The sequence below is a fragment of the Diabrotica undecimpunctata genome, chromosome 9 (genome assembly GCF_040954645.1).
Source record: "Diabrotica undecimpunctata isolate CICGRU chromosome 9, icDiaUnde3, whole genome shotgun sequence".
Lineage (NCBI taxonomy): Eukaryota > Metazoa > Arthropoda > Insecta > Coleoptera > Chrysomelidae > Diabrotica > Diabrotica undecimpunctata.
The window spans coordinates 30338020-30363467 of NC_092811.1; the positions used below are offsets into that span (position 1 = coordinate 30338020).

General features: G+C 33.6%; 2 protein-coding genes across 2 annotated transcripts; one reads left to right on the forward strand and one right to left on the reverse strand.

Annotated features, from left to right (window-relative positions):
• Positions 1-329: 329 nt before the first annotated feature.
• Positions 330-19784, reverse strand: AspRS-m (aspartyl-tRNA synthetase, mitochondrial). The gene is made up of 8 exons (XM_072543077.1): positions 19616-19784; positions 18181-18441; positions 16321-16464; positions 15355-15576; positions 10819-11175; positions 5388-5696; positions 2033-2242; positions 330-756 (listed from the first exon to the last, which is right to left on the reverse strand). The coding sequence occupies exons 1-8, from the start codon at positions 19691-19693 to the stop codon at positions 400-402; spliced, it is 1938 nt and encodes a 645-aa protein (XP_072399178.1). The 5' UTR covers positions 19694-19784; the 3' UTR covers positions 330-399.
• Positions 19785-19852: 68 nt separating this feature from the next.
• Ppox (protoporphyrinogen oxidase) lies at positions 19853-24941 on the forward strand. Its single transcript, XM_072543076.1, has one exon. It carries the CDS (start codon positions 19879-19881, stop codon positions 21277-21279), a length of 1401 nt encoding a protein of 466 aa, XP_072399177.1. The 5' UTR covers positions 19853-19878; the 3' UTR covers positions 21280-24941.
• Positions 24942-25448: the final 507 nt, after the last annotated feature.

Genomic DNA, 25448 nt, shown 5'->3' on the forward strand with positions numbered 1-25448 from the left:
GTCGGACAAACACTGAAATAAAATTAGCAGAACAATATGGTAACGTGGCGAATAGAACGACCACTTCGAATAACCATTTGCTTGTTTTTGCGCGCTCGTCTGGTTCAGAAGAAAATGTTCTAGTCAGGACGCACCTTTAGAGTCAAAAATTGTTTTTTCCACTTTTTATAATTGTTTAAAAAAACAAAGCAAAATTAGCTGCACTCCTTCACGGATTTGTCATCAGCTAGTTCTCATATACCTTTCAGAACCTTCAAATACTTCTATAAGATTGTTTAGCCTTTTTTGTTCGCAAATCAAACAAAACAAAAGAACAACACAAACATAATTACATTATTTATTAAAAAAAGTTATAAACATACATTTTTTATACAATATTTTATTTATATAATACACAATTTACCTATTTTTGTCTTCATCTACAGTTTTTATATGGTATAACTTCTTATCGTCGTCTGAAATGTAACTAGGAGCTCCACTCATGGGATCTCTTCCCTCATAATTTTTAGGAAATGCTATAACGTCCCGTATACTAGTTGTGCCCAGCAACATGCTGACTAATCGGTCTAATCCGAAAGCTATACCTCCATGAGGAGGACATCCCGACTCTAACATGTCCAACATATGTTGCATCGTATCTGGACTTATTTTTAACAGTTCCAGGATGGTTTTTTGTAGGTTTGGATCGTGAATACGTATGGAACCACCCGCCACTTCATTTCCGTTGAGAACTAAGTCGTACGCTATGGCTCTTACCTAAAAAATGATAGATACTACTACAAGTAACGATTTGTATATGAAAGTTTATTAATTACTCATAACAATTACTGTCCTATATCGATCAAGGGCTGGGAAAACGGTATGTCTCAGATTGGAACTTTAGATACTTTTATTAAAGAATATTTTAACAACAAGAAATCAGTTCACGTTTGGGCGGAAGAAGAGGGGCTTTGTTTATCGTCTTTTGGCGGGAGTTTGACCTTTTTTTAGTTGTCTTAAAATACTTTTCTTTCCACAGGTTGGCATTTTCCTGTAGGATCTCGTTCTTATCAGTTAACTCAGTTACTAACCTTTTAAGAAATTCGAAACTTTCACTTTTGACCTCTGCTTCCCGAAACAATTCGGGTTTTATCAATGAAATGTATGTTCTTACTCCAGTCCCTTTTAGAACAAGAGTTATTCGAGAGAGCACCGCACTTTACATATTCAATACCACTTGAAAACTTTTTTCTACATTTAAAACTCGATTTTTCAGGAGTGTCGTCGATCGCCTGTTTACTATACGATGCCATCTTCTCAATTTAATTCTCAATGTCTCTATTTTAGGATAGAATGACAGAACTTGTCCGTCAAATATTGAAACAGGCCAGGCGAACGAATCGAATTCACTTCACTATGGATGTTCTAGTGAATATATGGTTCAAACCCTGACCAGAAAACAAAATGGCTAACGTACTAGTATAAAATCTAAATGGATCTGCTACTTCGACTAGAATACGCTAGTGTATCAAATCGACTTATGTACGGCAAGAGATGGGACACCTTTATTCTTATACACTCCTGGACAAAATTAAATAGGTAGATTTACACTTGGTAGCCTGGTAAAAACTGACTTTTGATCTGAGAATTTTTCTTGTTGCTATGGTAGCACCTCACATTTCAGTTTATCTACTATTTTTATAAATATTTTGGCAGTTATTTGCGTTTTTATATATTATTGTTCGTTATAACTGAACAACTGCACCGATATACTCAAGGAAAACAGCAGTTTAGCCACTAACAAAAATTTCGGAGCATATTTCATTTGCTTTACAGAACAATTTGCCGTGTTGAACAACAAGGTGAAACAACTTACTTAAACTGTAGCCAATAAATTTAACCAAGTAAAACTTCTACAGAATGTGATAAAGAATAAACAAGAAAGGATAAATAAAGTTGAAAGTGTGTTATCTAATAGTATGGCACTAGAGCTTTTGGAGAAAGGGAGAAGTATTATTTATGAAGATTTATTTTTATCTCTCTGGACACTTACTTTGAGTGGATCACTTTTCAACAAATTTAGATCATCTGGATGTGGAGCTGTAAAGGGATGATGCGCTGATTTAAGTGTGCCTTCTTCAGATATTTCAAAGAGGGGAAAATCAACTACCCACAAAAAGTGCAGTCCTTTACGTCGTACAGTCACACCAATACTTTCCAAGTGGTCAACGTATTCAGTGCGGATTTTCCCCAGTAGATTTAACTGAAAATAAAATCAAATTATATAATATGTAAAGTATTGGGCTTATAAAATAATCAAGATAATCAAAGAACACTTCATACGATAAAGGTGTTTATTTAGGCCTCATTATTTGCATTCAGCACTAATGTGTGTGAATTCACAATAGAAACAGAACAGAATCAATCCATAAATTTTCTAGATTTAAAAATTATCAAATGCAAGGAACAACACGCTATTTACTATCGACAATATGCAGATTGAAAATGTGGAAAACTTTACGTATCTTGGAAGTGCCATAACAGAAAACGGAGGTACAGAAGACGATATTCGTATGAGGATACGAAAAGCTCAACAAGCTTTCAGCACGCTCAACCCTGTTTGGAGATCTGGCGGGTATACTACAAGGACAAAGATCCGAATATTCCGATCAAATGTCATGTCTGTTCTACTCTACGGATGTGAAACCTGGAAAGTGACAAACACCCTCACAGACAAACTGCAGGTCTTTGTTAACAAATGTCTACGAAGAATTGTTCGTATATTCTGGCCTAACACCATCAGAAACGACGATCTGCTACACCTGACCGAACAAAAGAGGGTACAAAATGAAATTAAGTCCAGAAAGTGGGGTTGGATCGGTCACACACTCCGAAAAAATAGTTGCAGTATCGCAAAGACTGCCCTAGAGTGGAATCGCCAAGGGAAAAGAAAAAGAGGTCGCCCAGTACAAACTTGGAGAAGATCCATCATGGACGAGATAAGAGGCCAAGGAAAGTCTTGGAATGAGGTGAAGGCCTTAGCGCAAAATAGAACCCGATGGCGCGTTTTCACTGAAGCTCTATGCTCCACTTAGGAGTTCAAGAACCTTATATATATATATATATATATATATATATATATATATATATATATATATATATATATATATATATATATATATATATATAAATTATCAAACTTAAAAACAAACATGAGTTCTCCGTATTGTATAAGCCTACCCATTCTGACACAACTATACACAATTTATCATCCCATCCTATATAACATAAATTGGCTGCCTACCACAGCATGTTTAATAGATTAATGGAAATTCCCATGTCAAAAAATAATTTCGAGATAGAACTGAATATCATTAAGCAAAAAGCAGTAAACAATGGATACAACGAACACACAATAAATAAAATTTTAAATCATAAACCACATAAGAAAGTCCTGAAATTAGTATTACCAATGACAAGAATAAAAATCCAGTACCTTCTGCACGATTACATATACAGGCAAGACATCAACAAAAATAGCCAAACACATAAAAAAGAAAGGCATAACAGCAGCTTTTAGAATAAACAACAATTTAGGCAAATATATTAAGAACAACATGAACCAAAATAAAAGGCACACAGTGGTCCATATGGGTCCACCTGTACCCAGAAGTGTTTCCAAATGTATTGTTTATTTTTCTGAGAAGGGTGATTAGATTTTATGGGTTCTATTTTCGGAAGCGTTTGTCGAGTATCTTTAGTGTTGTACCAGACTTGACCGCTTGAAGTTTAGAGTTGAGAGTGTGGTGTACAATCATTTGTGAAAAACAGAATAATAAGCGCTTGCTGAAAAATGAGCTCCAGGAAAGGACTCACGGAAGAGGAATTACGGAAAATCCTTGAAGAAGACTCAGAAAATGAAGATGAATCTACCAATTTAGAAACCGTCACTAGTGATGAAGAATTAGTAGATGAAGAATTTTCTGAAGAAGATCATGTATCTACGGTTGATGATGACAAAGATAAAAGTGAAAATTCGGAAAATGAAATAGAAGTTCCTGAACAAGAAGATTTACAATATACTGCTCGCGATGGGACAGTTTGTAACAAATATCCAACACCTCAGTCACGTGTAAGGTAAATGGTGGCTCAAGTGCTACACATATTTTCTTACTAAATTTGTGGGTTTACTAATTGCGTTGTATATTGTTTAGATCCATCAATATACTAAATCTTGTGCCAGGTCACTCCAGATATGCCACTCAACGAATTACCGATGAACCTATATCTTCAATGAGATTGTTTTTCACTGATGAAATGCTCAATTTATTCTTAGTGGAAACTAACGGAGAACGTGGTCGCATATGTAATGAAAAAATGTTAACTGTAAAAGAAATATCACTGGAAGAGTTAGAAGCTTTTATAGGTAAATACTTTCATTACAGTTATAAAATAAATTAACTTGAAATTTTGCATTTTTATTCAAGGTTTACTTCTTCTGGCTGGTGTTCATAAAGGTGCCGGAGAATCTCTAAAGGAACTTTGGAGCAATTCTGATGGTAGGCCCATTTTTAGAGCTACTATGTCTCTGAAACGATTTTGCGATTTGATAATAAAGAGGATAGACCTATTTGACGGAGGCACGACAAGTTAGCTCCAATTAGAAGTTTTTTTGATTTATTTGTAGCACAACATCCCAAAATGTTTGTTCCATATGAAAGCCTCATTGTCGACGAACAACTTTTACCATTTAGAATTGGCATATAATTTAACAGAAAAATACCGAACTACCCGAATGACAACAAACGTTCCACAAAAAATCCAAATAAATTTACATACAGTATCTGGAACAAGTGGAAATGCAAATGAAAGTCCAAAACGTGGAAGGTGTAAAGACTGCGGATGGGAAAAAGACAGAAAATCTCGTACAAGATGTCAAGCATGTAAGAGGTTTATTTGTCCTGATCATTCAAATATCTTTTGTAACAGTTGCATTGAATAAATATATAATTTTAATTGAATATAAAGTTTTATTATATTTTTTATTACAAAAACAATATTTTTAGTTTTGATACACCGATAACATGAAACTACAAAAGCTTCTACGAATTAGTAAAAAAAATTGGAATTTAATTCACAACAGGTATGAGTTTTATCTACTGGGTCCACCCGTACCCATAGACAAAGAATGTAACATTTACTTCGGGAGATTAGGAAGGTTAAGCATATCCTGAAAGACCAAATCAATTTGGCGAAAGCAAGATATTAGCACATAGTTCATCTTATCCTGCCCTTTAAACTAATGTCTGCAAGCTCAAAATAAAACTTTTGTTTTGGTCTATTAATATTTGTAAAGTATTCTTATCAAAAAAACCAATGTTTTAGTAATATTAAAATAATATACTCACTGCTTCGTTTTTGTCTCCATAAGCCAAAAATAATACAGATTTTTCGGAAATTCCCCCTTTCTCCAAGAGCTCTTGTGCCATACTATTAGATAATACCCTTCCTACTTTATTTATCCAGTCTTGCTTATTCTTTATCACATTCTGTATAAGTTTTACTTGGTTAAATTTACTGGCTACAGTTTGAGTAAGTTGTTTCACCTTGTTGTTCAACACAGCAAATTGTTCTGGGAAGCATATGAAATATGCTCCGAAATTTTTGTTAGCGGCTAAATTGCTGTTTTGCTTGAGGATATTGGTGCAGTTGTTTAGCTACAACAAAAAATAATATATAAAAACGTAAATAACTGCCAAAACATTATTAAAAATAGTAGATAAACTGAAGTGTGAGGTGATACCATAGCAACAAGAAAAATTCTCAGTTCAAAAGTCAGTTTTTACCAGGCTACCAAGTGCCAATCTCCCTATTTAATTTTGTCCAGCAGTTTATAAAAATAAGTGTGTCCCATATATTGCCGTACAATAAGTCGAGTTGATACACCAGCGTATTCTAGTCTAAGTAGCATATTCATTTAGATTTTATACTAGTACGTTAGCCCTTTTGTTTTCTGATCAGCGTTTGAACTATATATTCACTAGACCATCCATAGTAAATTGAATGCGATTCGTTCGCCTGGCCTATTTCACTATTTGACGGACAAGTTCTGTCATTCTATTCTAAAATAGAGAAATTGAGAATTAAATTGAGAAGAGAAGATGGCGCCGTCTAGTAAACAGGCGACTGATGACACTCCTGAAAAATGGACTTTTGAATGTTGTAGAAAAAAGTTTTCAGGTGTTATTAAATGTGTAAAGTCCTCTCCCATAACGCTTGTTTTAAAATAGACTGGAGTGAGAAGATACATTTCATTGATAAAATTTAATTGTTTGTTGTGGTGATGATACAATCAAGATTGAGATTAGCAGAGCAGCTTTAAGCTGGATTTATAGTTTGACGGACTGTAGACGTAGACGCACTGCAGACGTAACAAACGGACTGTAAATATTATTTCAATTTATAAATCGACGGAGTGGAATTTTTTCGCATGAGTAGAAACAGTGGCTAGAGTTGGTAAACATGATACTATAATATCCTTTTATTATTTATTATTATTATTTTATAAATTCTTAACGTTCATTGTAACAAATAATCAACAAAATCAAAATTCGATTATATTGATAAACAACTTTACAAAATGGTGGGCGTGCCAGACAGTTCACTTTGGTTTACAGCACAAAATTCTTCCTTTTGATTGGCCAGACGCAAGTAACGCACTGTAAAAGATGAAAGTTGGCGAACTCTTCCGTTGCAGTGCGTTTCACTTACGTTCCGTCATGCGTTTACGTTCATTTATAAATAAGAATAGGTACACAAAATTCTATGTTGCTCTTTCTCAATTGCGTCTACGTTTACAGTCCGTCAAACTATAAATCCAGCTTAAATCTACGTCAGCCCCACAACATCACTCCAGATGAGTTTAATAATCATTTTTCTCAAATTGACCACAACTTAATAAAACATATACCTGAATTAAATATGATTTTTTTAAGAACATCAATATAAATCCCTCAAAGTGCTTTTCCTTTTCTAAAGTATAATTCAATCTGAAGTATCATTCAATCAGACCCGGAAAATCATAGACAGCTTATAAAACAAAAAAAGTTGTGATATATATGGCTTAAATGTTACACACTTATGTGCTTACACACTTAATAAATCAATGCTTTTAAGAGAATACATTTTCCTCAGCTCTAAAAAGGGCTATGATAACACCCATATTTAAAAAAGGGAAAATTGACGTCCCTGATGGGCTGTCGCATTGCTCACAGTCGTCTCTAAAATAGTAGAAAAATCGTAAAATAATCTATGGCTATCAGGATATATTTATTTCCATCATACGTCTATGGAAATTGACCTGCAATGTCGATTGCTACTCTTTCCATAGGACTACCAACATTGTACTGTTTTATGGGTGCTATCTTTTTACCAACTGAACCATTACTGGTTGCACACAGTTCATCTTCTTACATCATCTTTACAGTTCACCCAATAGGACCGTTCTCGTACCTTTTGCAGAGTCTTCGTAATAGCAAAGTGTCCACCTGATGCACCGTCATGAAACTGACGCAATACTTCTGAAACTTTACTTTTAGGTACAATCAACTGAACCTTAGATACTGTACCATCGTCGTTTTCAAAGGTTCTATACAGAAGATCATCTTTCAGTACTAGGCATTTTCATTGGCTCCAGTAAGACTTACTTTCGGACTACATGCACTTATGTCTTGCATCCAATCCAATACTCTTTTTATACATGGATCATCTACTTGGGCGCCTTGTAGCTGTTGAGGCTGCCATTGATCATTAATGACGGTGGTTCGTCTCACGGGGCAAAGTCGTTCTTCCAGTTTAAGACAGTGATAAAATTTGCACTGCATGGTCGTCTTGACTGAGCATCAGCATTTGAATGAATTTTTCCAGCCCAGTTTTCGATCTGTTCTGGCTTTCTGACTGTTGTATTATTTTCTTGCAATTTACGGCGAATGTGACCTACGTTGCCACCATTCGAACATCTGGGTTCGCGTCTCTTCGGCATCGTGTTACGAACTACTTTCCGTACGATTTATTCCAGACGTTTATCATTTTCTTTGTCGCTCTCTTCAGAGGTTCGTACGCGATAGCTCTGTGATGCTTGACTGGCTGTTTCGTGTTCCAAGGCAATGGCGAGAGCTTCATCCAAAACTTTCGGTCTTGCTAGTCGTAAAGCTTTTTGTAGTTCACTGTCTTCCAACCCTTTGATGAAGCTATCTACAACAATTTCTTCCAATATGTTGTCTGGTGCCTCCGGATAAGCCAACAGCGCTATGCGAGCAACATCTGCTTCAAATTCTTGCCAACTTTCACTCGCTCGTTGAATTCTACTTCTTATTTGTACTTTGTTGTAGACTTGTTGTAGATGGGCATCTCGGTAACGTTTGTCTAGTCGAGTGAACAAGGTCTGGTAATATTTTTCTTGATCCTTAGGAATCGTTCTTAGAATATCCGCAGCATCACCTCTTAAAGCAGCAGTCAAGAAAACAGCCTTTTCTTGTTCTGTCCAATGATTGGCTGTCGCAATAGCTTCAAATTGTCTAAGGCATATGGACCAAGAGGACTTTCCATCAAATGGTGGCAATTTGAATCTCATAGGATGTGTCGTTTCGTCTCTAGGTGATTCTTCTTTCACTACAGGATCTAAAAATACAGCCTTAATTAATAGTAGAACTTTTGTAATGGTTATCATGGTCTCTAATTGTTTCACGTCTAATTTTTCATTGTTCTGACTACATTTTTCTATAATTATTTGAGAAGTCTCGTTGAATCTTGTAGAAACATTTTCGAATATCTCGTCGTTTTGTCTAACTGCTTCCTTAATAATTTGAGACGTTTCATCGAATCTTTTGGAAATATTCTCATCATTCTTTCTAGAAGTTTCTTCAATCATTTGAGAAACATTTTCTAATTTTTGATTTTTTTCTAGAAATTTCTTCGATCTTCGTTAGAACTGCTTCTTCTGCTGATAGAAATGGAATGTATCTGGGGCATCTCCATTCTTGTTGAGAAGATCCTTTAGTCGTTCTTGAAGGATCTTCTTGGACCCGCTACAGTCTTCATCCCGTTCTTCTAATTGTTCACGTAACTGTTTTACTAAAAGTTCTGCAAGCCGCATCTTTGGTCAGGCACACACGTACTTTCAAAAGTTCAAGTCTTTTTCAAAAGTCACTGCTGAATTTATTTTTAAATTACGTCAATTATCTCACACCGTGACACCAATAATTGTAGCGTTTTTCAATAAAACAAGCGGTTCTAATTTATGTAATATATTTATTTATAGCAGGTTTCGTTCCCGGACGTGGTACTAGAGAACAAATTTTAAACGTACGGTAGATTGTAGAAAAATCCAGAGAATTCAACATCACAACATATTTGTGCTTCATAGATTATAGTAAAGCTTTCGATTTGGTCAACTGGAGTAAAATGTGGCAGGTTTTGTCTGAAATGGGAGTCCCCAATCATCTGATACTGTTAATTAAAAGCCTGTACAATAACAATTATGCCAGAGTTAGAATAAATGGGGAACTAACCGATAGTTTCAGGGTCACAAAGAGCGTGAGACAAGGCTGCATACTAAGCCCAATTCTATTTAACATCTATGGTGAATGGATAATGCGGAAAGCTACTGAGGACTGGAACGGTGGCATCACCATTGGCGGGAAGAAGATTTGCAACTTGAGATATGCAGATGATACTACTATCCTCGCTAGTTCTGAAGCTGAATTGATTCACCTGCTACAACGGATAGAAGACGTAAGCTTAACGATGGGCCTTAAAATAAACAGAGATAAAACGAGAATCATGATAATTGACAGAGCTAACAACAATCAAAATCATCTGGTCATGATAAACAATATCGCTGTTGTAGATAAATTTGTGTACCTGGGCTCATTAATAACCAACAAAGGAGGCTGTACTGAAGAAATAAAACGGCGGTCAGCAATCGCAAAAAGCGCTATGGCAAAATTAACAAAAATTTGGAAAAGCCATGAAATAACTACCGATACAAAAATGAGACTAGTAAGAAGTCTAGTTTTTCCAGTTTTTACTTATGCATCGGAATGCTGGACCCTTACCGAGAAAGACAAAAAGAACATAGATGTATTTGAGATGTACTGCTGGAGACGAATGCTGAGAATACCATGGGTGGCCCGAAGAACAAATGAGTTGATACTGGACCAGCTAAACATAAAGAAAATACTAAAAACACAAATATCAGAACAAATAATAAGCTATTTTGGACATGTGCTTCGAAGAAATGGTCTTGAAAAACTTACCATCCAGGGAAAAGTAGAAGGCAAAAGAAATAGAGGTAGATCTCCCACACGATACACGGACCACATTGTTCCTACCATTGGCGCTCCATTGTCAGAATGTGCTAGAATGGCAGAAGATAGAAAAACGTCGAGGAACATTGGGAAATTTAGCTAATAGCTTCATGATATCACGATACCTGCATCAGGTTAAGTACTAAGAAGAAGAAGATTTATTTATAAGTTTAGAGTACGATAGTATCTTAAGCGCATCGAAGACAGGCGCTATTGAGAACGCCAACGATTGAATATTTTATATTCATCCTTCTAAGAATTGCGACACGTACCACTCATCGGAGGTGGGCTATTTCGTTACAATATTAAAACAAGAACCTACTACACTTGAGAGAGCTAGTCTCAACAAAAGAACCCAGCGTTCAATTGTTACACAATTGGAGCTCAACGTTCTCTTGCTACAAAATCACTACTTTTACAATTATCAAAAGCTTACTACTTGAAATAAACGTGTAGATTATTGTTTACTTACTTCAAATTCAAAAGAAACATCTGGTTTGTCCGACCCATACTTCTCCATCGCCTCATTATAAGAAATCCGTTTAAATCCTTCATCCCCAATATCTAATTCCTTACTTAAACAATATTGAAGCAGTTCCTCTATTAGCCTAATAACTCCTTCATCGCTTGTAAAGGACATTTCTATGTCTAATTGCGTGAACTCTGGTTGTCTATCTGATCTGGCACCTTCGTCTCTGTAGCACCTAGCTATTTGGAAGTATCTATCTATAGCTCCGGCCATTAGCATTTGTTTGAACTGTTGTGGACTTTGGACCAATGAGTAGAACTGGCCTGGAAATCTAGTTGGTACGATAAATTCCTGAGCTCCCTGTTAATATAAAATATGTTAAATAAATAAAATTAAAAAGTAAATTTAATGAGTTTTAGTTTTAGAAACCGGATTTCTCTTAATAAAATATATAATTAAAGGTTTTACATTTCTCTCTCATCTTAGCGTTCTTTTGATTCGTTTTTTTTTTGCAGCGAATCATTTTCTTCTTTTCTTTTAATATACTGTCGAATGACTTGCTTTTGTTGACAATGTTTCTCCAGTCTTCTCTATTTTTACATTGTTCTCTTCAGCTTCGCACTTTCATTATTGTGATGTGATCACTTTCTTTAGATTTTTCGTTTAGTTTTTTAACAATTTAATACATTAAAAATAAAGTTTTTTTGTAAAAGAAAAACAAAAAAAGACAGTTTGCAAATCAATGCCATCGAAATTTTATTAAGCGTGGATGTATAAGTTAAATAGCTCCGTTCGTACTCCTTCCCCACTTCCCCCTAACTATATCCGTTTATGATATGGTTTTAAGCCAATGGCCACAGTTTGAGTTTATGCACTCGCCCTCTTCAGGAGTGTTTTGAAGTACATATAATAACCGTGACCAAATCGCTCACTTGAAATGTCCTTCTATATGCGTCTATATTCGTATAACGTATTCGTAATAACAAACTCATTATAGCATTAGTTTACAGACCATCAGGTAGCGATCTGGCAGTTTTTTTAAACAAATTTGATATTATACTGGGAAGAATTATGATAGAAAACACAATTATAATTATAGGGGGAGATTTCAATATCGATCTTAAGAATAACACATTAGATAAAGTAAAATTTTGTATGTTAATTAACTCATATAATATTTGTCATGTAATTGAAGACTACACTAGAGTAACTGCCACATCTAAAACTTGTATAGATAACATACTAACAAATATGCAATCATATGTGTCAGTAGAAGTCTTGCACGCTGGAATCTCTGATCATTCTGCCCAAAAATTAACTTTTCAGGTAGAGGAAGCAGAAACGAATACTCTTGAAATGAAAAGACATTTTAGTACAAATAATATTGAAACCTTTATAAGTAAATTACATAATCATGACTGGCTTAATTTAAGTTACAAATGTGTAAATGATCAATGGAATACTTTCTTAAATCAGTTTCTGTATATATTCAACCAGTGCTTTCCTTTTAAAAAGTTAGATTCTAGGCAACGTAAAAAAGGCCTTAATAAAAGAGATGATCCAGAGATAATAGAATGTAAGACTCGTTTAGACATCTTGTTTACAATGAGCAGAGTTAACCATAAATTCTATGATTCCTATAGACAGGTAAAAAAAGAATATAATAAGAAACTAATAACAAAACGATCAAAGCTATATGAAAACAGGATGTCTGAAGCTGCCAACAAAAATAAATGCATGTGGCAAATTGTTAGTGAAATTAATGGTCAATTAAAAAGTGTAAATTCAATAAAAGTAGAGGGTAGTCCTCACGAGATTGCTGATAAATACATGATCCACTTAAATACTACTTTAAATAACACTTTATCTCAATTACAATACACTGAATATAAAGACAACATTGCAAGTAACATAAATTCAGTGTTTGTCGCACCTGTGACAGAAACTGAAATTATGGATATAACTAAAAATTTAAAAAACAAAATGAGTTGTGGAATTGATGAAATACCCACTAAAATGGAGAACTTAATAACTTAAACTTTGTATAAAGGAGATAGTGAATCCTCTCACTACAATCATAAATAATTCACTAAAATCTGGTGTATTTCCTGAATGCCTGAAAACTGCCATAGTAACACCTGTTTACAAAAAGGGTGATCCTAAGTTAATTAATAACTATAGACCAATTAGCCTTCTATGTTCCTTTTCAAAAATCTTAGAAATGACTATGTATAGGCGGATAACAGAATTTTTAACAAAATGTCATATTATTAGTGCAAATCAGCATGGTTATCAACAGGGAAAATCAACTCGGACTGCGATTTTTCAATTTGTCTGGGATATTTTGAAATGTACTGAGATTGGTCATATGGCTTTGGGTCTCTTTTTGGACCTATCAAAGGCATATGACTGTTTAGTGCATGACCTATTATTTGATAAATTGGAGAAATATGGTATACGTGGACCAGCATTGAACTGGTTTAAGTCCTACTTGGCAAATAGGAGACATTTAGTAAAAATACATAAAAACACTGAAATAGGCATCTCATCTGAAAGCACTATCAATATTGGAGTACCACAAGGAAGTGTGATTGGTCCTTTACTGTTTGTGATCTATATCAATGATCTTCATGGTCTAGTGGCTAATACTACTTCCAGCATAACAAATTATGCAGATGATACAAACATTTTAGTCAGTGGTAAAGACATGTCTGTTCTAAGCGTTAATGCTAGTTTAGAGTTCCAGAAAGCTAAAGACTGGTTTTCTATGAATAGGTTGGTTTTAAATCAAAATAAAACAGATCTTCTTTTGTTTAAGACAAATTATGCACATTCAGATATGCCAAACAGTATTATTGTAAATAATGACACTTTAAATATTAGCAGCAGTACCAAATTTTTAGGATTATATATTGACAGTTTTTTATGTTGGGATAAACATGTTGACCAGTTATGTATGTCTTTGAGTAAAGTGATTTACAGCTTTAGAGTTCTAAAAAAATACATGAATAGTAACTCATTAAAAACAGTGTATCATGCTAATTTTGAAGCAAAATTTAGATATGGTCTAATAAAGTAGGGAATCATGTAGAGCGCATTTTAGGAGTAATAATATTTTAACAGTTTACGCTGTATTTATTCAAGAATCCTTACTGTTTCTATATAAGAATAAAATACTCTTTAGGAACTTTGAGCCCAATAGTATAGTAAATACCAGGTTATATAATTATAAAATTCCAATACACAGGTTAAGTATAACAGAAAAAAACGCTCTTTATTGCTGCATCAAATTGTTTAATAAACTGCCTGAACCTATTAAAAGGGAGGAAAGATTAAGTTTGTATAAACATCAAATATTTAAATTACTGGTAGCTCTTGAGCCATATTCTGTGGAGGACTATTTGTATATGTAACGGTTAGGAATAAGTAAATAATATTTTCGTTTGTGAGACTGTTTTTTTTAAATAATTTTATGTTCACGGAATGTATATTATTTTCTAAAAATAAAGATATTGTTATATTGTTATATTATTCTTTGATGCTATTGAGATACAAAATTTTCCCAGGCCCAAGTGCCCAACCTCTACTGTGTTTTGCAAAATTTAGCAAAATAAAAAGAAAATAAATAAATTGTAATGTGGCGGCGTTGACACGTTATAATAATGAGACAAATTGGCTTAAATATTTTGTAAGCTAGTTCTTTAATATGGCCACCAAGCGCTTTGTGACTCATCGACATAATATTTGTAGTATCTGTTGTTGTGGCCATTTTATACTGCAGACTCCTAATACAGAAATATCGAGTCTGTCTATTTCCTATAATAGATTTCTTAGCTTTCCTGCTTCGCACAACTTTTTAAATTCCATGTTTTTAGAATTGTATATTTAACAATATGCTTACGGATCTTTAATATAGTGGTTTTTCGTTGCCTGTTATCGGGTGCCAATGGTACCTCACTACCATTGGCACCCGAAGCCGTTCATTGACAAGAGATGGACTGTTTATAATGGCAGTTGGTCGGTCAGTTAGTTAGGCTATGCTTATTTATTTGCGATAGATACTACTACTAGATATTTCCACAAAAAAACGGGATGTGGCACTCAGGGAGTGACCAAGAAGCGGGAACATAGCTTTTTTATCGTTTAAGCAAGAAGCGATGGTTTTAATTTATTCTATTCAATTCAAATTTATTATATTGTATTTTGTTTCTATTAGATTCGATAATCAATTCAATAATCGATTCGATAATTGATTCGATAATCGGTTCTATTCGATAATCGATGTGACTCCATTCGATTTGATTGGATAATTGCTTCGATTAGATTCAATATTTGATGGGATGGTCGATTCGATTCGATAATCGATGCTATTCCATTCGATTTGATTCGATAATCGATTCCATTCGGTTTATATTACATTTCGATTCGATTTCCATTACAAGACTGTAAAATTACTTCATGTGATTGGTTGATATATAAGTAATTCTTTTGCATTCTTTTTCTCTTACTAAATAGAGGAGTAATCTTTTACTTACTTACCCCTGGTGTTGCTTTAAATAACGTTGGCGTTTCTACATCTACAAAATTGTTATTGCACAAAAACTCTCTCATTTTCATAAATAAATTCGACCTAAACCTTAGATTTCGCTGCATTTGTGAAAACCGAAGATCAAGATATCTATACTGCATCCTCAAAGGCTCTTTTGCTTTTTGGAATTCTCTAATATTGAAAGGCAAAGTTTCTTTAGCCTTGTTAAGTACCTACAAAATTTCAACAAATTTATATAAAAATAGTAAGTAATACTAAAAATAGTGTAAAAAAAATAATACATCACAAAAAATTTATATAATATATTTAAAATGTAATAGAACTTAGTAGAGATATTCAGAGACTTTTATGGGGGGTGGTAATAGAGCATTCAACAATTTATGGAACATCATAATGTCTGATCAATCTCTCTTTCTTCTTCAAGTTGCACTCCTATCGGAGATTGGAAATCATTCTGACAATTATAATTTTGTTGGTTACGCGACAGATATGTCAATTAAACTGCATCGAAACCATTCACGGTGATTGCATAGCCACGAGATTTTACATCTTCCTATGCTTCTTCTGCATTTGATTTTCCCCTGCGTTTTATTCCTTACTAGTTTGTATTTTTCTCTTCTCATGATGTGCCCCAAGTATACCAACTTCCTGATTTTCGTTGTTTAAAACTTCAACTTGTTTTCCTAGATGTTCGAAAACTCTTATAAAACATTTGTTTTGCAATTCATCCATGATATTTTGAATCAGGAATACTTCCAGGTTTGTAGTGTTGGATTGTTTCAGTGGCCAGGCCTAAACCCATACAAAACCCCCCAGATTCTCTCTCTCTCTCTCTCTCTCTATATATATATATATATATATATATATATATATATATATATATATATATACATATAAATAAAGTAATTTTGATGCTAATTAGTATAGTATCAATCACAAATAACTTAAATAATTACCTCAAATCTATTTATTAATACTTCTATTTCACCTGTTGACTGATTTTTGTTGACCATATTTATTGGTCGAGCCATAACGGTGCCCTCAATTTTTAATACTGATTCCAATGGTATATTTTCAAGCAATTTTTGCGTCTCTATATCCTAAAAATATAAGCAAGCTATTCAGAAGTATATTATTATGTATTCATTGTAGGGTAACACTTTAAATTGAGCTCAGTACCCTGCACTCTCTTTTGTTTTCTTCAATAGGTAGTAACTTAAAAATTTAAGGAAACTTTTACTTTCTAAATTGAAAAAAGACAATTTTTAAATATTAAACAAATAAAAATTCATGGTCATAAATTTATGAAAAGTTCGAAAAAACGCTTGTTTTGGGGGTGAATTCAACACTGTATTAAAAAGGTGGGGTTGTTTTTTTTTACTTTTTAGAGGTTTATTTAATAGTCGTATATATAAAGTATCAAAATAAAAATTGGTTTACTGAGATTGGTGTAGTAAATTTAGAGAAAAACGTTTTAAAGTTTTAAAAAATGTGAGTTCATGAAAAATGCAGTTAAAGTGTTGTAAAAACAACCTATTTATAATATTGTATTCATAATATAGTTATTTTATGAACTTGTGCGCTCAGATCGTCAGCTCTCGTGTTAATGTGTTTGCGATCTCTCTCCACCCCGCATTATATAACTTGGGACAGTGCGAATTTGCCTCTCGGCAAATAAAAACGGGGGTGTTGTCGATCCCGAAAAGTGCGAGTTGTGTGAGTGAAAGATACGCTTGTAAAACCGGTGTTTTGTGTTAAACTGTAAACAGTTTTGTTTCTCTCAATACTCTGTATCTTTGTTACTGCCTCCTAGCACTGTAAAGCTAATGATATTTGTATAACTCTTTTTAGTATTATCAGAATCGCGATAATTATCAATGTAGAATCAGCCCTTAAGTTCACCATAAATAAATCGAAGGAAAAATATGTCTTAAGTGTTTTATTCCTTCAGTGGTCCTTAATAAATATTTAAATGTAGAAAGTTTGGTAATAAATTTATCCTCTCCACCAAGTGTTTTTACTGCAATTTGATATAATAAAATAGCCATATTTATTTTTTATCTGTAATCAGCGATTTCTGTCCAGTAAAAGCTGTAAATGGTCAGTCAAAGCTGTTTTTTCATAAGTCTACCCTCTTTGGATGTCTCGCCGCTCCTTCTATTGGCTTAAGCAATATGGCTTTGTCAATATTTTTCTACCAACTCATCGCTATTTTTCCAACTTTTAGTATTATCTCCAATTTTGCCGAAAAACTGAGTAATTCAGAATCATTTTTTGTAGTATACTGATTAACTTTGAGAATTTTCTTTTCATATTATGCTTATATTGACTGCTTTTTAAATGACCACCAGATCCAGACCTTTTTTCTCATTTTCAAAATAATTTTCGATAAATTTCAATAATATAAAACACATACTCAATTTTATAGGTTTTAGAAAGCAATTGTTGAGTATGTTAGTGCACAGGTAAAGCAGGGCACATGATACTGTATATGTATGAGTTTGAGCTCAGGTGTAAACGTTATAAATAACTTCTTTTCTGTTTCAAATTCCTTAAATAAAATTTTAGGACAGTATTTATATGATACTAAGGGATGTTTTTATATAAAAAAAATAAAAATCGATTTTTTGAATATTTAGAGTTCAAATCTGTGAGTGAGCATATTGTTTAAATGCCAAATCTAATTATTATTATTGCACATAATCTCATTTATACCTGCATATTTGTTGTTCTTTTTCATTTGTAAAATGGTTTTAACATTGATATAAATAAATAAAAAAATATATGATCCATGTAAATTAAAAAATAAAAACTACCTCTTCTTTTATTAAAAGTTGGATTTGTCCATAGCTATCTCTAAGAATAACAAACTTATTCAATCTTTGATATTCTAACCATCCACATAGAACTATCTTTTCACCTATGTTAGCACTTCTTAATTCCCCACAAGTGTATGTTCTGTGTGTATACTTATTACTGCAATTTAAAGACTCTCTAGTATCATGCTCGACATATGATGTGGTTGATTTGGTTTTTATTGAATAATGTCTGAAGTATCTTCTACTGTAGTTATGTAGCTAAAATCAAAATAAATTTAAAAATAAGAAAAGTTAAAAGTTTTAAAAAATGTGAAAGAGTTTTACTATAAACTTCAGATGCTTTTAAAATATTTTCTCTGGAGGATAGGTAACCATAGACTGTTGAAGCCTAATACTAACCATACTGTCCATTTACATGTTATGAATTATTTCTGGGTAACACTTATTATAGCATGTAGCAAATTCTAAGAGAAGGAAACATACAGATTTGCCAGTAGATGCTGAACAAATAGATCTAAATGTTTATTATAATAAGTAAGTAATTATTAATCATTGATCTTATTATAACATGAAAAGTTTTAGATTACAAAAAATTTTTATAAACACATCTTATTGATTTAAAGATCCCTTAAGCAACAACCCAATGTTGAGGCTATTAGAATTGACATTTTTCACAAATGTTCTGCTTTCAATGTCTATAAAATTGTAAAGAAATGACCAAAAGATAAAAAGTCACAAAAAGATAGTGGGTCTTTTTTGACTATACTGGATCATTTGGTGGAACACATAAGATATTTAGTTTGTAGCATGTAATCCAAAAACATTTTCTATTCTTAAATAAACTGCTATGTGAACTTAAACCTAACTTATTATTGAAAATGATAGAAAATGACATGTTAATTTCTATGGATATACATACTTAATATTGTTCTGAAGCTATTTTCTTGTGGCATGTTAAAGTAATTACTATTTAAATGGGAATAAGCCACAATTAAAAGTTAAAGTAAGTTTATTGACATTTCAATTTCCACTTCAGAAATCTTCGATTTCAATCAGCCAAGTCAATAAACTTACTTTAACCTTTAATTGTGCCTTATTCCCATTTAAATAGTAATTACTATGGATATACATTTACAATGGTGAATGAGCCCCAAAGATTATAAGGTCGAATTTATTAATAAAAGGAATGTGGGACAGATACAAATTCCAAGTATGTAGCAGTTCCTTTAAATGGGGGAAACTAATATGCATTTTAAGTAATTAAGTTTTAATAGAAAGTAGTATATTTTAAAAAGTGGTTTGAGACTCATTTATTGTTGAAATTTAAATTGGAACCTAATTATTAGCCAACTATTACATTAGTTCTTAATTCCTCAGGAATTTGGCCAATTTTAATTTCTTTGTAATAAGATATAAAATGTAAATTAATTACCTGTTTACTATTAAAATCCTTTAAAACCTCAATAACCCTAATAAGACGTATGGAAGATATTTTATTAAAATAATTCATTTTAACATTTAAACCCGAAATTATTGAACATAGAGTGGCATAGATTTTTGAATAAATTTGTAGGTTATATCTGTATCAACAAATGGTCAAATAGTCACTGACTCAAACGAAAATATATTAAAAAAGAAGTTAGGATTAACCTCAGACGTGTTTAACCTAACCTAAAAATAATAACAAACGTCAAAATGTCAGCTGTTATTGTTGGTGGTGGATTATCCGGCCTTTCAGCCGGTTATTATTTACTTAAAAAAATTCCTAAACAGCCAATAACATTATTGGAAGCTTCGAATCGCCTAGGGGGCTGGATAAAATCTAATTCGTTGGATAATAATGTCATTTTTGAAGAAGGTCCACGAACAATTAGGCCTCATGGACCAGCCGCTGCAAACACCCTGTCATTGATTGAAGATATTGGTCTGGGAAAAGATGTACTACCGATTTATTCAACACAATCTGCAGCTAAAAACCGTATGATATATGTTAATGGGCAGTTACACTTTCTTCCCTCTTCTGTGGGAAGTTTATTTAAAACAATACCACCCTTTACAAAACCATTAGTTAGATATCTAGCACAAGATTTATTTGCTTTTAAAAAGAGTGTTAAAGATGAATCTATTTATGAATTTACAAAGAGGAGATTTGGAATAGAGTTTGCTGACTATTTAATAAGTTCAATGATATGTGGTATTTGTGCTGGCAATGCTAAAGAGATAAGTGTAAATTTCTTAATGAAAACTATGTTTGACTATGAGCAAAAATATGGAAGCATATTTAGGGGACTAGTAAGGAATATTTTTAATTCTAATTCCAACAAATCTACACTTAGTGAACTAGCGTTAAGATCAAAAAAGGAACGCTGGAGTGTTTATTCATTTAAAAATGGTTTGGAGAGCCTAACACAAAGATTAGAAACTTCTTTGAAAAATGATGTATTAGTAGAACTCAATACAAAATGTATCAACTTAGAGATTGATTCCAATAAAGTATTTTTGCAGCTAAATAATGGAAAATCCGTAGAAACATCTAAAGTAATCACCTGTATTTCTTCAGAAAACTTAGCACAATTATTAAGAAATCAACATCCAGAATTGTCTTCACTTTTAGACTGTATTAAAAGTGTTACTGTAGGTGTGGTTAATTTGCAGTATGACCAGAAACTGATAACGAAAGAAGGATTTGGTTTCTTAGTTCCTCCTAGAGAAAACCTTCCAATACTGGGTGTTACTTATGACAGTTGTTGTTTTCCTAAAGGGAATAACACAGTACTGACAGTGATGATGGGTGGTGCCTGGTTTGAACAACTTTTTGGTAAAAACCCCAGTGAAGATTTACTCTTACAAACTGCTACAGAACAACTAAGATCAATATTAAATATTAATGAAGAACCGGTGAGATCCAAAGTAAGCATTCTTGAAAAGTGCATTCCTCAGTATAGGGTTGGACATAATGAAACTGTAGAAAGAATTAATGAGTATATTGATGACAAAAAGTTACCTCTGTATCTCTGTGGGTCATCTTACTATGGGGTTGGTGTAAATGATGTCATTTTATCTGCAAAAAATGCTGTAGATAAAATTGTTTCATAACAGAACTGAGCAATAGGTTTACTAAACAATAAAAGGTTTAATAATTTATTAGAATTTCTAATCAAAGTGTAACGGCTGGAATAAGTTTGTGCCATCAAAGTTTTTTAAAGATTTTACAAGAAGATCATGTAGATTTTTCTATCAGATAAGGCTTGGCATTATTGAAGTCATTGGGAATATAATAAAAGAATAAGTAATATAAATATCTTATAAAAAGGTGGAATTTTTAAATATAATGGATAGAAATGTATTCTATTTTTATTTGGTGTTGGCATAATTTCTCATTAATATTCAATAAAATATTGTAAGTTTCTTCATACAAATGCAAAAACTGTTTACACTGAAAATTGTTGCAAAGCTATAAGAAATGTGTACTACAAATGTAGATTTATTTCTGCAGCAAATATGTAACTATCTATTTATCTTTCCAAATATCGTCAAATATCTGAATACCACCAAACCATATGTGTCTTATATTTTGCATAATGAATTCACAGCTCGCAAAAGTCTCTGTTTTCTTCCTGCCAGGTTTATTCAACACTGTCATGCTAGATATATCTTTATATGCAGAAAAGGTCAATGATTTACAACATTATAATCAATTGTGAATAAAAATTAAATCAAATTTTCATCATAAAAGAATCTGATCACCCTGATGGGATAAAATCTATAATTCCTGAAAACTATAGGTTTCATAATTTAGTATTTCCAAAATTCACAAGGAAAATCTCTTCCTTCACTCCATTCTCAATATCATTAACTCACTAACATACAAACTCACAAAGTAGTTATGAAACTAATAAATGTTATTCTAGTCGCACTTCATTCTTCTTCTTCCTTTGCCCTATCCGTTTCGGACATTGGCTATTAACAAGGCTATTTTGACTTTGTTTATGGCACCTCTGAACAATTCGGTCGATGTTAGTCCGAACCATTGTCGCAGGTTATGCATCCATGAGTGTCGTCTTCTTCCCGGTCCCCTCCTACTGTCGATTCTTCCTTGGACTATTAACTGTAGCAGCCGGTACTTAGTATGCCTCATGACATGTCTGAAGTACTCAAGCTTCCGTTTCTTTACAGTGAAGATTATTTCTTTGCTTTTGCCTATTCTCTGCATTACTTCCACGTTAGTGATGTGGTCTGTCCAGGATATCAGAAGAATACGGCGATATATCCACAGCTCAAAGGATTCTAGTTTCTTCAGGGTGGCTTCCGTTGTGGTCCATGCCTCTGCTCCATAGAACAAGACCGGGAAGACATAACACTTGACCAGTCTTAATTTTAGTTCCATTGAGATTTTGCTTGTGAACCACTTTTTCATATTGTTGAACGCGTTTCGCGCTTTTTCAATTCGTGATCTTATTTCTGTTGACTGGTCCCATTTTGTGTTGACTGTGGTTCCAAGGTATGTGTATGTCTCCACTTGTTCTATTTTTCGGTTGTTTAATTTCAATTGCATCGGAGGTTGTTGTGTTCTGCTGATGAGCATGCATTTAGTTTAGAATCCGAACTGTGACTCCGATATATTTGCTTCGCATTTGTTATATATTCTATTGTGTATGATTTTGGTGAAAACTTTGGTAATGTGATTTATTAAGCGGTGTTGATCACAGTGTTTTGCACTTGGTGTTTTAGGTATGGCTACAAGGGTCGATCGAAGCCATTCCTCCGGAATCTTCCCTTTGTCGTAAAAGATGTTAAAAAGGCCTGTCAGAAAATCGAGGAAGTGGTCATCCGTTTCGCATAGGAGTTTTATGATCTCGCCCTGTATGTTGTCGGGACCTGGTGTTTTGTCGTTTTTTAGCGATGAAATGGCTTTTTCCACTTCAGACCTTAGTATTTCGGGTCCAGTCATGTCGTCATCTTGGTCCACTGTCGCTCTGCGTTTATCGTTAAAAAGTCGTTCTACGTAATCTTTCCATGTGTCAATGAGCTTCAAGTCGTCTGATATAAGGTTACCGTCTGCGTCTATTAGTGTCGGGTGGGGATTATTGGTTTTCTTTTTAGTTGTTAATTCTTTGATCTTTTTGTGCATGTTGTGGTAGTCATATCTTCTGTCGCACTCTTCGATTTCATCGCATTTCTCCTTCAGCCAGCGTTCCTTCGCTTCATTTATCTTTGTTTTTATATTGTGACTTGTTTCTTGATACTTCACTTGATTTTTGCATTTGTGTTGTCTTCTTTCTTCCATCATATCAAGGATTTCATCCGTCATCCATTCTTTCTTCTTTACGCGTTCCTGTAACAGAAGTGTCTTGTTTGTCATTTCAACAGCTCTTTTTATTTCTTCCCATTTAGCAACTGCGTCTTGTGCGGGTTCACTCAAGTTTTCAATGTTTCTTCTTAAGGATTCCTGTACTTGTTGTTTAATGTTGGGATCCTTTAATTTCCTAATGTTTATCTTGGTTTTGTTAGGCTTCCCTTCTATACGTTTTAGTTTGATTCCCAGTTTACCCACCACTGGGTTGTGATCCGATTGAGCGACAGCCCCGGGATAGGTTTTCACTGATGTGATTGAGTTTCTGAATCTTTCTGGTATGGCAATGAAGTCGATCTGGTTTCTTACATTTGTTTCTTTCGAGTCTGCTGGCGACTTCCAGGTGTAAAGTCTGCGAGGGGACAGTTTAAAAAAAGTATTAGTTATCAAAAGTTTTTGTTCCTGACAGAAGCGTATGAGACGTTCCCATCTCTCGTTTCTAGTTCCTAATCCGTGACCGCCCACAACGTTTGACACCTTACCTCTGCCGACCTTTGCATTGAAGTCGCCCATTATTAATGTCACTTCGCTTTTCTTGGTCATTCTCATCAGGGTCTCCAGTTGTTGGTAAAATTCTTCCACAATCTCGTCATCTTTGTCTGCTGTTGGCGAGTATACTTGTATGATATTTAGATCTAATGGATATGCTTTCAGCTGAAGGAGTGACATTCTGTCTGAGAAGGGAGTGTATGCTTTTACTGCACTTTTTATAGATGAGGACACGATTACGCCTACTCCATTTCTGTATGTCTTAGTGACATTTCCGGAGTAGTAGATTGTGTGCTTTCGAATTGTACATTGCCCAGAGTTAGGCCACCGAGTTTCACTGACTCATAGTATATTAATGTCTAGTCTTTCCATCTCTTTGACGATATTGTGCGCTCTGCCGCTTTCATACGTGGTTCGCACATTCCATGTAGCAATCTTTATCCTCCCGGGGATTCTTCGCACCCTATGCCCATCTAAGGGCTACCGGGGACTTAGGGCCATTTCTACTTTGTCGCTTGCCATGTTAACTATAAACTTCACTAATTTAACTATTAAGTGCGTGTTAACTATAAACACGCACTTCATTATATGTCCGCCATTCTTCACATTTTATTTGATTGATTTCGTTACTAATGGTTGACCACTAAGACATGCTTAAGAGTTTGGATGTGTCATTTCTATTTACCAACATTCCCATCCAAGATCCCACTGTAGAAATAAATCTGGAATCTTAAAAACGTGATATTTTAGAAATATTTTGTATGTTGCAAAAATGACATGAACTGAACAATTAGTTCTTTAAAGTAGGAAATAAAGACTGATGAGAAAGTAACGAAGTTGTTAAGATTGTTATTTCAAATAAGTTGTTAAGACTTTTATAGCCTTGTTATTTTATTAAAGATTAATATTACTAAAAGTTGGTTTGTTTTATTTATACAATCTACATTATAGTTTTATTTATACTATCTACATATAGTGTATGACTATTAATTCCGCCTAGGTATATTTTATGTCATTTATTTATTTCAGTTGTTAAGTTTCAGTTCAAATGCTTCACTTGTTGCTGATGGACGAAAAAAGAGAAAATTGACCATTTTTTGGCCCTAATTTGTTATTAACTACTTAAGTCCAAAAAATCGACTGCAGAAAACATATATGTTCTTGTTACAGAGGAACATACAACTCAAAAGGACTTTTAGGTTCAGTGTCACAAAGAGGGTACTTTTGTGCTTATTTCCCTGGCCTATCTCAGGTACCGGTACTTTGGGTTGATATATTTCATCCAACTATTTTGTTTTTTTTTTCTGGTCGTCTCTATGGGCCAGCAAACTAGCACACTCATTTTCAAATGAGTAGTTTACTAGGATTGTGATTGTCCATCCATCCAATGGCACTACAACCCAAATCGAGCCTTGGCCTCCTT

What these genes read in the sequence shown, in the direction of transcription:
- AspRS-m (XM_072543077.1), bottom strand. Translation starts at nt 19,693, where the DNA reads ATGAATTATTTTAATAAAATATCTTCCATACGTCTTATTAGGGTTATT. An exon ending in ATGTTTCTTTTGAATTTGAA is followed by an intron (nt 5,697 to 10,818) that starts GTAAGTAAACAA and finishes TTTTTGTTGTAG; the next exon opens with CTAAACAACTGCACCAATAT. An exon ending in ATGGAGACAAAAACGAAGCA is followed by an intron (nt 2,243 to 5,387) that starts GTGAGTATATTA and finishes TTTTATTTTCAG; the next exon opens with TTAAATCTACTGGGGAAAAT.
- Ppox (XM_072543076.1), top strand. Translation starts at nt 19,879, where the DNA reads ATGTCAGCTGTTATTGTTGGTGGTGGATTATCCGGCCTTTCAGCCGGT.